General features: G+C 38.1%; 1 protein-coding gene across 4 annotated transcripts in view; it reads left to right on the top strand.

Annotated features, from left to right (window-relative positions):
• Positions 1-16209, top strand: part of LOC108244649 (cytoplasmic dynein 2 heavy chain 1) — a 102151-nt gene that overhangs the window by 62286 nt on the left and 23656 nt on the right. For all 4 annotated transcript variants that reach the window (XM_017431036.3, XM_017431032.3, XM_017431034.3 and 1 more), the window contains 6 exons: positions 254-326; positions 6909-7069; positions 8919-9044; positions 12084-12194; positions 13285-13354; positions 13981-14066. In XM_017431036.3, the coding sequence (XP_017286525.1) occupies positions 254-326; positions 6909-7069; positions 8919-9044; positions 12084-12194; positions 13285-13354; positions 13981-14066 (627 nt within the window). The remainder of the gene's footprint in view (positions 1-253; positions 327-6908; positions 7070-8918; positions 9045-12083; positions 12195-13284; positions 13355-13980; positions 14067-16209) is intronic.

The raw sequence follows: 16209 nt of genomic DNA, 5'->3' as shown, positions 1-16209 counted from the left end.
TAATCAAACTTTCTTATATTTAAAATAAACTTGACGGCAAAACCAGATGACTTAATGATTTATTTTGAAATTCAATATAAAAAAAGTCACCTTGAAGTTTCTGAGACTTTGACAGTGGGTGTGCGCAAATATTATCTGGAAGCCTAATTGTTGGACTGTGTGACATGTTCTTTAGATAAAAGTAGGTTAGATCTTATGTCTAACAACTGTTAATATTATTATCTCAATCTATATTTCTCTCCTTTATATTCAGCTGTTGTTGGTTCAGGCAGTCCGACCCGACCGGCTGCAGAGTGCCATGACAGCTTTTGCCTCCCAGGCCCTTGGTAAGTGAATCATATTAGTCGTTCTTACATCCTTTTAAATGAGTGTTTCCTAAATAGGCTTGAGCTCTGTTTCATTTTACTTTTTGTGCACTAGAACACACATACAACAAAACAGTTTAATGCAATTAACAATTAAGAAACACAACAAATAATTTCTCCTAAGTAAATTTTAGTTATGTTTTAAAGGGCTCTTAGTTGCCTTTATTTGGTTAGACGCAGATCTGATAAATGAGTTTGAATATAGCGACTGTATTTCTTTACTTAATACTGCGTTGCAGATGTTGGAAACAAAATGAAAACTTGACTGTAATTATAAAGTGTAGCTACTAAGTAAAACAAGTTTGATACAAATTGATGAAAAAAAAACATGATCACAGTCATAACCACACACTAAAGGTAGTATAATACTAGCCTGAGCCAGTTGGGAGACTAGTTGGTGAGCCAAAATTGCCAAAAAAGTGCAAGAAAATAGACACATTTTTCTCACTGAATTAAGAGTGTTTGTAACCAAGCTACCAGCAAGCGATGCAGCTGTGTTTAAGTTCCCAACTTTTGAGAATCACAGCCTATTTTTCTGTTCACGGCTCAGAAAACTGTATTTTAGGATGTGCGCATTATTTTGTTTCCCACCTCTACCTGCTTTGTACCCACCTCAGCAGCCACCCTCACATTTATAATTTAAGCTACTGGAATATACTTTAGAAATAAAGATAAGCAGATTTGGACCAGAATTTTACTTATTATTATTTATCATCAACATGGCTTTTAGACATGGATATTTAGGGCTGTAGTCACTAATGTTTTGTATCACATGAAAAGTTCAGTGCAGGTATCAAAATACAACTCTAACACTCTAAAATTTACAAAAACAAGTTTGAGATGGGTTCAGAATGCCCACAATGACTCTGTGGCTATTTTGTGGCTAAAACCTTTTGCAATTGGGGAACACCTGTCAACATTTTGAGATAATTTGGAGATTCCCTCACAAATTCCATTCACAAACTAGTCACCAACTTTTGCAGCCCAGTGAGATACTACCCTATGTGAAAGAGTACAAATAAATAGATTCTACTTTGTTCCTTAAGGTTAATAGATAGTGGAATTGTGTGCAGTACCTATGGGCAGTCCATCACCTGCAGTAGAAAGTGGTCAGTGTGATTCCAGTTTGAAGAATTCCTGCCCATCGAGCTAAGCTTAAAGTGACTCATTGTGGGGCCAAGAAAACAAAACCTTTTCCCACCTAAAAAAAAATACAAAGCGTTAAACATTTAGCGTTCGCCGTTCTGTATATTCTTACATGGAAACACTTTTTTTTCATCGCTTACTTTGCCAACTAAACAGCATTCAGGTTTGCAACATACTTTGCATGTACACTGACAGCTCACTGTATCCTGCTGCTGAGCTGCTGCCTTTCGAAACCCAAAACCGAATAAGACAAAAAAAATATATAAATAAAAATCTGGAAAAGTAAAAAATACAGCCCTTATCTTTGCAGAAGTAATGCCCTGCAGTGAGCTGTTCAACAGGTCTGACTCAACTCCTGACAGACTGAGCGAAGCAGCAGCAGGGTATCAGGCAGCCACTATGCCATAAAAACCTGTAGGAACTCAGACATTGTTTGATGAGGAAAAAAACTGACTCATGCAAAAGTGACTCCATCTCATATCCCCACAATATAACATTTACTTGATCCACTATGATATTTTTTTGGGGAGTTTGAGTTGGTTTATTTTGTTTTTTGTTTTTTAAGATGAAAAAAACAATGGTATTTTTGTGGCCCTAGTTTCAGTAGATTTTAGGTTAGCTTTTGTATATCTGGAATCCTCCCTAAATCTCTGAACTGAGATCACGCTGATAGCTGTCAGCAAGTGTCAGACATTGATTGCTTATAAATCCCTGCCACAACTCAACCTACAAGGTAAACAACAAGGATACCTTTAACTCGTGCTCCTACAAGAGGATGCTTTGTTTATCAAATGCACACTCTTTTAAGGTCATACTCTTTATCCTTTGTTTAATTTGTCTTTCACCAGTATGAAAAAGTCCACTGTTTTTGAGTAAATGCCACATACAGAAAACTTAATAACACTCGTACGTCTGTTCTCCTTCTTATGTTATGCCTTCACATGCAGACCCAAACACATAAAAGTGTGTACTGCTACATGCTCCCGCTTAGGATTTCTTCTTTAAAGGGGTTACTTAAAATTCAATCTGTCCAGATAATCCTCATTGCCTGCTGGGTTTTGACTGAGAAACGGCAGGTGTCAGGTGAAATCTCTGTGTAGGTCTTGAGATGTATGTGTAAAACAAGCTTACGAACCTAAAGCTTCTATTAATCCTGAATTACCATGACACGTAAGGCCTGATGTGTGTCACTGGTATGCACAGGTGGCAGAGAAATTATACAAATGAAATTATCCAGCAGCCATCTTGTACAAAATGTAAGATTTGAGTGACAACTCCGAAGCTCATTTAGAATTCATAGGATCCTAATAGCATTCATGGTTCTTTTATTTAATCTTTCAGGACCATGAGGCATGGTATGTAATACCCTAATGACCCATTCCATCAGCTGTAAAGAATGTGCTTTCTCCGAGGCTCAGGAGCAGACTTAAATGGCCACACTTTGCCCGTAGAAAGAAAAAAGAAACCAAGCAAAGCGTTTTTTTAAGGCCAAAAGTTCATCACTTTTCTGTATCTTCTTTATGTTGGAGGTGACTGTTATTGGCTTACATCCTGCAGGGCACTTATTGCTGACATTCTCAAAGGATGCGAAGTCAGGTACAGCAATGATACAGTCAAACAAGGACAAACTTGTGGTCCTTTTAGCTGAATACGTGGAGCTACACTTATTGGAGGCTTTATCTGTCACTTCCTGTCTCAGGCATTGTGACACCTGTCATAAACATCCTCTGGGTATAAACAGGAGGTATAGATGAAGAGCATAACAAACCTCTGAACAGGGCTTTCTGTCTGAGTAATAATGAAGCAATGGAGCTTTCCATTCCGTGCTGTCCTCATATGCGCTTCCACTACATTTAACTTAGCAGGTAATTAATATTGCATGCAATTATTACAAACAAGCATTAGGCTGCTGTTTATGGCTTCTTAATTGTGGACAGTTAGCTGGAATGAGTCACTAAGTATAAAGCAAAAAATATCAGTTTTTCTTTGAAAAGTGGCCACTTACCTAGAGAAAAAGGTTAATTATGCCTATCTTGCTGGTATCTACTGTAGTTATGTGGCATTATTGGTAAAGTACAGACAAAAGCTGCTGATAAAAGATGCATACAGCTGCACATTTTGGTGACAAGATAAAATTGGTGACTCTTGAATGTCAGACCCCTGACTCAGCTGCACCAACTGAGTTAAGAGGGTCTTCTGTCTTGACTTCCTGCATATGAATATGATGCATAATCATCCATCCATTGGGTGGGAGGCAGCTCAGACCTCTGAACTTAAAACTGCAAAGTAAATTCTGGACTATTTTACTGTTAGTTTTCAAATGATCTCTACTGGACAGCATTGCACACATTTCTAAAACTTCTCTGTCATCAGGATTGCTTCCAAGGATGCAGCACTTGTTTCTTTCATTGCATTGTGACATCAGGTCATTCATTTTGATAAAACCTTTTAAAACAACTCCTATTTTATTAAGTCAAATATTCAAATTCATGTCCTTTAAATTAACAAGCCATCTACAGCAAACAAACTACAAGCCTTTTCATATTCATAAAAAAAAAAACCAATACAGCCCACCTACAGCACCAGTGTGACTAAGAGCTTATGCATGCTGGTTCAGAGGGGTTGTTGCTGTAGACATCAGTTATTGTGAAGTAATTCTTTATTTTATTTTATTATTTACCAAGGACAAGCATAAAGTCCTAGAATTTTTAAATCCACAGGGTAGATTACTCCTCAAAGTGCCTGAAATTTGAGCTGTTAACATTTTGAACATCTTGGCTCCAGTGACAGCTCACTGTTAACGACCTTTAATTTAATTGAAATTAAGGGGGGAAAAAAACAATGAAGTATACCCTGAGCTCGGATTGTTTTGCAATGATAAGTATTTAATCTTTGTACAGAATAATTTTATCACTGAATTTGTATTCAAAATAAAGCAGCCTCTTCCTCACGAGTTACAGCGTAGTGCCTACTATGTCCCTTCTGATCCCTCTTACTGGGTTTAATAATGTCTGTGTGTATTGCACTGTATCAAAATTCAATCCAGAAGTAAATTAATTCATTCTGATAATCTGATATTCAGTTTATATGTGGGATTAAATTATGTTAGACTATAAGCAACGTTTGCTGCATTTGGCTGGATTAAGGAACATTTTTTTGTGTAATTAAATTTACTTTGTCGATGTTTAGAAGACTACTGATGTGTTTTTAGATTGTTTATGTCTCCCCAATTTTCCTTTTTTATTTTGACATTTCTAATATATTTCATATCATTGAGCTAACATACTGTACTTATTATTACATTTGATATCTTAGGCTTATATATTCTATATTAGCCCAGCCTGCAGCTTTGATTCTCTGCCCACATGATAAAGAAAAAAACATACACCCAAGTTTGAACCTGTTTATATATGAAGGTATGCAGTTCTTTAACAATGCATTTATTGACTTATGATGCTTTACCCACAACTATATATTATATTATTATGTGTCTGCGCCTGTGAGGTTTGAACACATATTTCAGAGTTTAAGACTGCTTCACAACACGTTGATGAAAGTATTTGTCAAATATGTGACAACTGAAACGGTAATCATTTTGGGATGACAGTCCAGTTTTTGTGTTTGTGACACACAAATGACTGACTACACATATTTATGAGCATTACATGTTTAGTGTCTTTGTATAGTCCACAGATTGTGTACGTTCCTTCATAACTGTATTAGTTACTCTGTGTCAGCTTATTCCTTGAAGGCTCAGGTATCACTTCTTGTTTCTTTTCTTGTTCGTCTGTGGGGAATTGTAATAAAATGCGTACGTAATCATCATCCAGCAATAGTCCTTGCACTCCCTGAACGGCCGGTGAACTGACTCACCAAGTGTGCAACGCACGAAATGGGCGGGGCTGCATGTGAATGTGAATGAAAAACGCAGACCAAAGGATGAGAAATCAGAACAGGAGAGAGGAAGATTTTGTGTGTATGCGTATGTGTTTTTGGCACGGAATCAGTATGCTAATGAGGCATGGTCTGTAATCCTCTTATAGCTAATCTCACTCAATCCCTCTAGTCCAGGCCTGGGCACTGCTCATACACACTGGCATGCGTCAGTGAACACAACACACAAATGCTCAAAAAGTACACTTTTTATACATACAATAATTTTCACGGAGAGGTTAAAAAATGGCTTAAATAGAAATGCTCATAAGATCCAGTGTTGTGTGACCAAATGTCCGTTATGTTTTAGCATTCAGAGCAAAGTTTGAGACATAGTGAGACTGGCGTCATTATCATCTTGGCTCATCTCTACCCTGATTCCTGATTGCGCGTTATAAAGGCCAAGGTGAACTTTGCTATTCGCAGGCAGAGGATGCTGGTCGGCAGCCCGAGTACTGATTATCTGACCATGTGAGAGACAGTTGTGTGTGCAGTTTGTGCGTATATATCTGATGTAAATGCTCAGTTATTTTGTAAAAGGACACCACGTGTGGTCAGATGCCTGTTATTCTTTGTGATACCATGGCGATTAAGGTCGTTTTACCAAGACCTTGTACCTGTGCATTTGTGCAAACCTCAGCACAGGATTTTGAATTTGGCAGCACACTCTAAAAAAGAGTGTTCAGAATGTGACGTCCGCCTCAACCTGAGAGGACAGCTCCGTGTGTACAAGTGTGTGTGTGTGCGCTCCAGCATCTCGGCGTGCATGTGTGGAAAAAAATATCCACAAGTAGCAGCTCATAGGAATTTCCATCACAGCCTCTGGTGCTGTGTGGGCCTGGATGTCACACTCTGACTCATAGCTGATATGAAAAATCAATATATTACAGCAGCGCTCAGGTCTCAGTCAAGCAACGTAAACTCAGTCACACACTTACAGTCGCACATACACAAGAGCCTGTTCTCTCCTAACACCAGGGGGCTGACAAAGGTATTCTTCTGTGATGTGTGGTGAATGCTGCTGCTGCTGCAAACCAACCACTCAATATGCACAGCACATCACCCTTCCAATTTCTCTCCCTCTGTTTTTTGCTATAGTGTCTTCCTCTTTTGCCTCCCCACCCCTTCCTCCAACATTGTCTTTTTTTTCTGTTTTTCAACTCTCATTTGCCCTTCCTCCGTTTGCCAGTTTACCTCCCTATCTATCTAATCTATAATGCACCAACTTCTCTTGGTTTTTTTTCTTCTATTTAGCAGCATTTGCTTCCAAATTTTGGATTGTTACTATGTTTTACTCTTTCTTTGTCACCACAGTACCCTTCAGTATATGTGCAGTATGTCAATTTACTGTGACTTTCAGCTGCATATAGCGCTGATCTCTTTAGATATGGGTACACCAGATTTTACAGATGTATCTTTCACATTTGTCACTCTCATTTCATTTCTTTCCCCTCCTCTCCGCAGGTATGAAAGAGCTTTCCCCCCCTCCTCTGAATCTGCGTCGTCTCTACACTGAGACAATGGAGTGGGAGCCAGTGTTAATCATCATCTCCCCGGGGGCAGACCCATCCCAGGAGCTTGCAGAACTAGCAGCAGAAACCATTGGCAGGGACAACTATCATGAGGTAGTGAACAGCACAATATAAATAAGGAAGACACAGGAGATTAACAGGGACAGGGGGGATTTTTAACAGCGTAGCACAGTCATATCCACAGATCAGTCAAGCATGCAGCTAAATTGGGAGCAATGAGTTTCTGGATGTAAGTCACGTTAATGTTCTGCCACAGGAGTTTATCTCTTCTAATACATCTCAAGATGGCAAAAAGTCTAAGAACTGTGTTTTTACAAGATAGCATGCCTAAAGTTATTTAATGTGGGGTTTAGCAAAGAAAAATCTAAATTAATAAGAGAGCCTGGATAAATGAGAAATTTATGGCAACATATATCAGTTTAAGTGCAGATTTTTCATATCTTATATATAGAAATAACTGTTTGACCCTTGCAAAACATACATTTCCTGAAAACATAAAAAAGCATACACCCTTGTGCAAATCATACTTAAAATATCTTTCTAAAAGTAAAGAATTTTCTCATTATCGATAGTATATTTCATTAGCATTTTTATGCTTTTTGTTTTAATAATAGTATTTTTCCAACTGGCTACAGTTGAAGCAGACTTCATGCAAATGTGACCTATGAGTCTCTAAAGATGCAGTGAATAGATTAGAGTAGTTTCTCATCATTTTTTTCTCCTTAGAGAAAAAAAAACTCAGTTTTTATGAAAATGGACATCATTTGCAAATTGAAAGTTAGAGCGGTATAATGCAAAAAAAAGAGACATTTGAATTTTCATTTGGTTTACTCACTCAAAAATAGAGAGACAATAAGAGGAGAAATTTTAAGACATCTGTCAAACACATTTAAATACTCAATTGTGGGATGTTGCAAGTTGTTATATACACAGCTGTAATAAATCGCTTTATTTCTTTTAAGTCGAACTTGTCAAATACACTGCGATTTATTCTTTTACTACAGTAGGATTGTTATTAGCTCAAAGTACTTCGAAATTGGAGTTTTGTTATGTTATCTAAGATAAAAGATGTAATACTTCCCCTATGACTTGTTGACTCATCTTGAAGGGTGCTAGTTAGCATACTGTGTATTTTGGGTTCAATTACTTGACTATAACTTTATGCCTGACACAAAGTAACAGAAAGTGACAGGTGTCAAAAAGACTACTTGAGTATTCAGTTAGATAATTAAAGGCTTTAAGATGTTCTTAAATTAAGAGAAATGGCAGAGTTAAAGCTGTTCTGATCAAACTTAAAAAAAACATGAGCAATCTTATGCAAGGTTGCAAGATGTCACACTCAGAGTATGGGTTGTAAAAAACTCACAAGTACCACATCAAATTTTAGTTCAGTATCTGTAAAATTAACTACGTTATAGCCATTTTTTTGTGTTTTTAAAGGTCAGTTGGCTGTGGCAGACATCATTAATGACTTCAAAAGTCAACTGTAGATGTACAGCAATAGTTGATTAGCATTGACGTTAGATGAATGTTTGCCTAAAAGGTCATGTTATTTGTGCTCTTGAAAGGTAACTGGCATTAACGTAGTCTTCCCTAGCGCTGTTAAATTAGCAAACACCTCAGAAGTTTCAGTTACTTCTTGTCAAAGTAGAGGGGTTGCTTTCTGATTCTCTAATGTAAGATCTCAGTATACTATTGGTACATATATAACTACATAGTACATTTCACAAGTTATTACATGTGACACTCTTTTATTTGGGAGCCCCATTGAGAAAAATCTCCCTTTGGTTTCTGTCACTGAGGGTTGAAGTGAATTAAAAAAAAAATTAGTTCTCCAAGTTTGAAAGTTAGTGTTGCATTAGAATGCAGAATCAAATTTTCTGTCCCACTGATTCCATTACTCCCCCACCTCCTTACTCCTGCACGCTCTCTGTCTGTGTAGATCTCCATGGGTCAGGGACAGGCTGATGTGGCCTTAGCCACACTCAGAGAATGTTCCCGGAATGGGGACTGGCTTTGCCTGAAAAATCTTCACCTTGTCACTGCCTGGCTACCCCTCCTGGAAAAAGTAAGTACTTTGTGTAAGCCTGTGTGGGGAAAAGCTGTAAATGTTGAAGTGTTTGATATACTTTTGTTTTCCCCCTCATGCTTAAAGCTTTTTTGTGAGTTCAATATACCGTTGTGAGGACTATTAGTAATGAATTTAATGAATTTAAACTAACTCTTCTCCTTCAGAGAAATTATGTGTGTATCATATGAAGTAATGTCTTTCCTTCCTCTCATTTAATTTAAAACAATCGTGTAGCCGCAGCATTTATAATCGAGTGCCCATTTGGAGCTGTTTGGTAAGCAGAAGGAAAACTGCGAATGAACTGCACAATAAGATTTGATTGTTCCACGCCAACTTGGCTCACCCTCCCATCTCATGTTCTTTTCAAAACAGCTTTTAGTCTTATGGACGATGCAGAGTTTTTCATTCACCCATACACACCCACACTGATAAATACAGCAAAACAAAAGCAGGATTCAGTTTCAAAAACAAGTGTACTTTACCACAGATCAGACAGCCACTCTGCTTTCCGAGTCCACGTTTCCAGGTGTAGTAGGGGTTAAAGGGGAAAGGCCAGTGGAAAGGGCAGCCTGGAGAATGTTGTGTACTGATAATGTGTATGTAACTTCTTGTTTCACTCCCGTCCCGTTAGTGTTTATCTGTATAACTACGCTGTCACACACTCACACACATTCTGCCGCCTGTCTAAATTACCATATCTAAAATTACCATCTGTCCTTTGCCTGCACACGTGCATATTTTGCGCTCCACCTGTCAGGGTACATTAGTGACTGTGGGAATGTTTGGAAGGCCTTTACCACGTGTGTTTGTCTGAACATATATGGTTTTTTTTTTAATGTGTTTGGTCCGTGTTCTGATCCATGTTGGATCGTGTGTTTCACTCACATTGATGGTAATCTTCATTTTTATTGTTGTGCATGTCGACTCTTTGGTGGGGGGGTTTGCGCCTTGTCCTTCAAATTTAATTTGTGTTTCTGCACCTTTCCTGGGGCTCTGTTTAGTTTTGTGCCAAAATAGTAGGTCATTTCTCACTGGGAGGCACGACTGTTGGTCAGAATTGGCTTGAGAGAATATATGTGTGTGTGTTTGTATGATTTGTGTGTGTGGGTGCCCTCACAATTGTGTGTAATGTGGAGATGTTCAGAGGTCCCCCCCCTGTTCACCCTGTTCTCATGTTGTGGCTTAAACCATGGTTTATTAAGGTTCCCCTTATCTACTTTTCGCATTCATTCTTCTCACCTGGCGTTTCCCTTCTCATCCACTTCTTTCCATTTCTACATTCATTATTACTCGACAATTGTATTTCTTTCGCTGCGTTGGATGACTAAAGCTCTCTTTCCGTCTGTCTTTCGCCCTCCTTTGTGCACCCACCAATAAAGTTTTGGGGTCTCTGCAGTCATGCTTGAAATGAAAAAACGACACAAAATAGGGAACAAGAGAGCACGGGGCGAAAAAAGAATGGGAAGGGGGGACCGTGAGAAAAATACAGCAAACCACAGTGAGTGTGCAGGTGGAAAATCAACCAAGAGAGAGGCTTTGTTTCAGCAGCCACCTTATATCCATCTGTTCAGTCCCACTGTATTTTCTACATTTTCCTGCTTGTTTTTGCCATCTGTCTCTGTCGTGTTCACCTCCTTCTCCGAAGGTCAGTAAAAGAGAAGAAAAGATGTGATCAGAGTAATATGTGTTCATAATCTAAGTTGACAGTACAGATGTCATCTCTTCACTGTCTGCTCTTCCTCCTACATTTCTTTCCTCATTTTTCACATCCCCCATTCCATCTATTTACTTATCTTCCTCTCACGCCGCCTATAAATCTGTCTGTTATAAATTATAGCAAAATACTGACAGATGTGTGGCGATTTTTTTGCGTATAAATTAGTATGTGCTTACAGTTGCATTTGTTATGATACAATTTTTATCAATGCTCAAAATATGCTGTAAAGGTTTTATCAGATGTTACTGCGTCTAATGATTATTATCACCAGTGTGCAGACACAAAGCCTGTAGAGTTTGAGTGTCTGCTTATCTGTTTGTGCCTAAATGCACTAGCTTTTGTTCTCTGAACTGCATGGATGTACTCCAACAAAGCCGACTTTTTATTTTCAATTACTAGAAGAGATTTGTGCTCCCCTTCCATCCTCCTTTCAACATCATCTGTTTTTTCTTCGTTGTCTCACAGCTTCCTGTAATGGAATAATTTCTTCCAGTTGAAGCCTGATAAACAACAAATCACAGACAAACACACAACAAGAGGCTGAAGAGTTTCCTTCGAGGGCCATCGGTTCTCTCTGATCGTCTTTGATCATGTGTGCCTCCACGAGAATGAATTAGGCGGCAAATGATGCAGAAACACAATGATTAAAGTTCATCGTGTGTGTCCTCGTGTCTGAGTGCCCAATCTGATGACACAAGACCCTAAGCTGCCACCGAGCTATTTTTAACCTCATTCGAGCAATACAGAGAGAGAGAGAGAGAGAGAGAGAAACAAGGGGTGGGGGAGTGGGGGTGGTAGGGAAGTCAGAGAACGAACACAAGAAATTTGAGAAACGGCAATGAAGAGAGGCAAAGAGAAAGAAAAGTTAGGTCAGTGTTTTGGCATTGTGGGGAATTTGTCACGGAGCATTGTTGCTAAATTGGAGGAAAATTAAAGAAAGAAGATGAATGGCAGAAAAGAGAAAGTTATTTAAATTTTGTTTGATTAGCTTTTAGTCTGCTGTGTACACATGGTACCCATACAAAATAGAATTAGCTCTACTGAATATATTAACTGAGGTGACATAGTTGAAATGAGGAAAACTATGAAGGTTTCATTTATTTATTCATTCATTCAGTCTTATGATGGATTGTTTGTCACATTAGAGTTTTATCCACAGATGGCTAAAAGCACATGTTTGCAGGCATTTTTTTGTTGGCTGGGAACACAGAACTTCAGAGATTTCTGCAATGTTTTCGTATATGAACTGTTTGTGTGGATTCTGGTCATATTTTTGTGTGTTTAACACATCCAATGTCTGTGTTGATCTTCCTCCACAGGAACTAAACGTGCTGCATCCCAAAGCAAGTTTTCGCCTCTGGCTGACTGCAGAAGTCCACCCCAGATTTCCCCCCATACTGCTGCAGTCAAGCCTCAAGATCACTTATGAGGTACACACACACACACACACACTGACAAACACCTACACACACAGAGAAGTTCAGAGCCATTTAACTCCACAATACCTCCACAGTAAAAAAAAAATGTAATTTGTTTTTGGAAAAAGTTGTCCTCTACTTTCATTGTGCATTTATACACACAAACATTCAGCCACACATTTTAAAGATTTCTCTGCATTTAGATGCTGAAATACCTCAACCATCATAAAGATTACTGTTATTTACCCTCGTATTTTTAACCAGAATCCATATGTCTCTTTTCCACTCTATATAATCTGTAAGGATATGCAGAAGTCCACAGCTTGTATGTTAGTGATGCATGCTTTAGTGCTCAGTGTGTTCTTGATGGGAGTCATGCTCATGGGGTTAGCTGCTCCAGCAGCCAAGCATGCTACACAAACAGCCTCTGTCTGTCTGTCTGCCTGCCTTTTTCTTTGTCTCTAAGCCGGTCTTCTTTTTTGCTATCCTCAGAAACACTTTTCATGAGCAATTTGACTGACATACTTTACAGTAAATTTCTGCACATATCTTGACTCTATTCCACTGAGGATTAGGTTTGTGCAACACACCATTTCTCAGCTGCAAGGCAGTTGTCACCATTGGAATTTGAAACTTAAAATCAAAACCGTAAATCTGAAAACTGATATATATACACAGTTTTTCTTTTGTTGTTGTTTTTGTCAGTTCTGTTGTACTGGGTTTGAGTAGACATGATTTATAAGACTTGTGTCGGCACTGATTCAGTCTGCTAAGTTAGGAACATATGCAGAATATTTTAGGAAATTTAGTAGACACGTTCCTGCTTGTGTGTATTATCAAAACCTCCAGATGGGGGTACCAAATGTTCAGTAAAGCTGATAGTTGCACAAACCGACATCATTGTATACTCATTGTTTTTGTTTTTAATAAATGGAACATATTGTTGGTGGAGGAATCAAACATTTAGAGAAACTGTTCCAAATTGAAATGTCTGCCTGGTCATATGGTGAATTTGTCATCTGAATTGCAATGAAGCAAATAAATGTTTCTTTGTATGCTGTTTCCTCCTTTTTCCTCCGTTGCAATTTCATGCCATTTGCAGGCTCCTCCAGGGTTGAAGAAGAATCTCCTGAGAACCTATGAGTCCTGGACTCCAGAGCAAATCGGCAAAGGTTTTCTCCTTTTTCTTCCTGCATCAACAAGCCTAAAAAGCTTTGAAGCAAACACTGAACTTAAACAATGGTTTAATCTTATTTCACTTTTACGCAAGACTGGACCGCTGGTTTCATTAACTCAGTTATTAAGTAACTGTATGGAAGTTTTTATTACATGCAGGGTTAAAGTAAAACAATTTATTTTATTGCAACCCATTCCTTTTTGTTTCTTGTTCATAAGGCAAAGACTAGAGAAGCACGACTCAAACACCACAGAACAGTATGATTACTTGGAATACAGACTGTTTGTCATAAAAGAACATTTCACTTTGTTTGATGTAAATGTTTTGTGGGTCTTATGACTTTGTCAGTGAGTCCAGTGCATGATTTAAGCTTGTTTGCTAAAATACCAAGTAGTTACAGAAAATAAGAAGCTCTGAATGCATCCACAATGCAGTGCTTAAAAACCATACAGATACCCCTTTGTTTTTTTGTTTTTTTTACTTTATTCTTTGATCATTTAATTATCAAAAAAACTGCCTTAAAACTTTACATAACACTGAAAATAATAACTAGTAATTATAGTGATAATGACAGGGGTTTGTTATTTTGGTCGTGATATGCTGATGATTGTTTGTGTGTAGGAGGTGATCTGGTCAGAGCCCAATCTCTGTTTTGCCTGGCTTGGTTCCACGCTGTCTGTCAGGAGAGACGGAACTATATTCCACAGGTAAAGTCCACAAACCCACCTATTGTCATTATTCTGCAGTCCCATCTGAAAACGTAAATTTCAACATCCTGCTTGCAATGCTTTTAAAAAGACAGACAATGATTTCAAACAAGAACCAGTAAAGAAAAGAAAAAAAAACATGATAGAATTGAGAAAAATATTTAAATATTGAAACTTTTGTTTTGTGGCTTAAGATTGAACATTTTTTAAACAACAGTAGACTTATTTTGCTTCTTGCAGGACAATGAGGGCTAATGCCTTTTAACATCAAATCGTTTGAGCAGTTTTTACTTATTAAACCTAAACATGAGTTTAGAAAGCCTCACCTATACAGGAAATTATTTCATTTGCACTCTCGGTTAACATGGTTGCACAACTATTGTAGACAGAATTTGTATTCATATGCAAATACAAAATCCAAGCTGGCTAATCCACACATGGGTTCCCCAAGGACACTGGATGAGTAAGAATATTAAATCTCTCCCAGAGATCAGGTTCTTTGTTCTTACTGACCACCACAGCAAATTTGTTCTACATTTTGTGCCTTGCCTGAGGCTTTTGTAAATACAAGGGTGTGTGTTTGTCCTTGTATATGAAAATGTGAATATTAGCCTTTGCAGAGAACCTGCCTGCTGGCCAACACACACTAAAAATAATTTGGAAAACAGCACCCACTTGGTAGGGCTTTAGAGCAGCGAGTTGACCTGGTATTTTGTCATGCAAGCTGTTAGCAGACAAATGAATTTTCTGTGTCTAAAACAACTGAAGTAATTCTTTTACTTACTGAGTTGTCGAACAATGGAAATGTAGGAAAGGCAACTTCTATGATGTTACATACTGGAAGTTCAGAAGGAATGTGTTTTAAATTTATACTAAAGATGAAACTGTCGTACGACATTATAATGTCTCGTGGCATTATAAGAATGATAACTTGTTAAAATAGCAGTGTGTGGCATTTAGTAACATCAGATGGAATATGGAGACTGTAACTTACCAAGAGACCCAAACTTACCCTTTCTGTAAGTTTTCAAAGCAACAAGTGCTTTGACTGTTCAGATATAACATTCCAACATTTACCCCCACTTGTACACAGTTGTAACATCTTAAATAGAAGCAATACTCACAAACAAAGCCAGAGTTTAGAGCCCTGGCCAAAACAAACAAAAGAGGGAGAAAGGCTTGATCCTGCCAAGCAGTTGACGGTCAGATTTGGGCCATTCCCCTAAACCTGTGATCCTAAACTGTACCTTGGGACTACAACCTGAAAACTAGTACTTCCGGTCAGTTCCAAACCCAACTAATAACTTATAAAAACCATGATGAGCAAAGACGACATGGCACAAGGCCGCTGTCTATAGTCGAAGGAGGGACCGGAAAACAGGACCAGCAACCTGAAGTCAATGAGCCAACAACGGTATCCAGCCTTCACCCTCTCTTCCCATGGGAGGGAGCTTGTTCCTTTTTAAAGACTCCTTTTTAAGCCATTTTTTTTCTTTTTAAAGAGCACAGATTAATTGGGCAGACAACCCATTCATAAAATGAGAGAGGGGCGTGTAATACAGTAACAGGGTTTGGTTTACCCTGTATTAGATTAACTTCTATGCTTTTGTTTTTCCTTGACTTTGGGTCTGATGCACTCAGTCCCTTTCCAACATCTATTTTTATCTTAATTAACGAAAGTCGGTGCTTTAATATGACAACGAAAGGGAAGCAAATTAAGCCAAATTAGTTGGTCGCTACATCTGCAGTCTCTGCTACTAACCCAACAGTTTACATATAAACTTTCTTAATTTAGACAGTGTTTCCCATATGTCTGTTTCTAGATCACGCTGTTTTAAATACTTTCACTTAACTGCATCTGTTTCCTGAGATATTTGTTAAATTCTATTGTCTTTGTGTACTTTTTTTTAATTCTAATCTACAAAGATGATTCCCTAAGTAACAAAACAGCCACTTACTCCCTTTTCACTTCATCTACCATCTCATTGTTGTCCTCTCTAAATGCCTGCATAGAAAGAATGTGATTTCAAAAGACAGAGGCACAGATACAGCAATAGAACAAGTGAGCAAAACATAATAAGGAGAGAGAAACAAAACAAAAGCAGAGGGACAAGGACATGATTTTTGTTTCAGTTTAACATCT

This window comes from Kryptolebias marmoratus, linkage group LG2, assembly GCF_001649575.2.
Source record: "Kryptolebias marmoratus isolate JLee-2015 linkage group LG2, ASM164957v2, whole genome shotgun sequence".
Lineage (NCBI taxonomy): Eukaryota > Metazoa > Chordata > Actinopteri > Cyprinodontiformes > Rivulidae > Kryptolebias > Kryptolebias marmoratus.
Note: the sequence above shows the minus strand (reverse complement) of the source record. Positions and strands in the feature narration are given on the sequence as shown.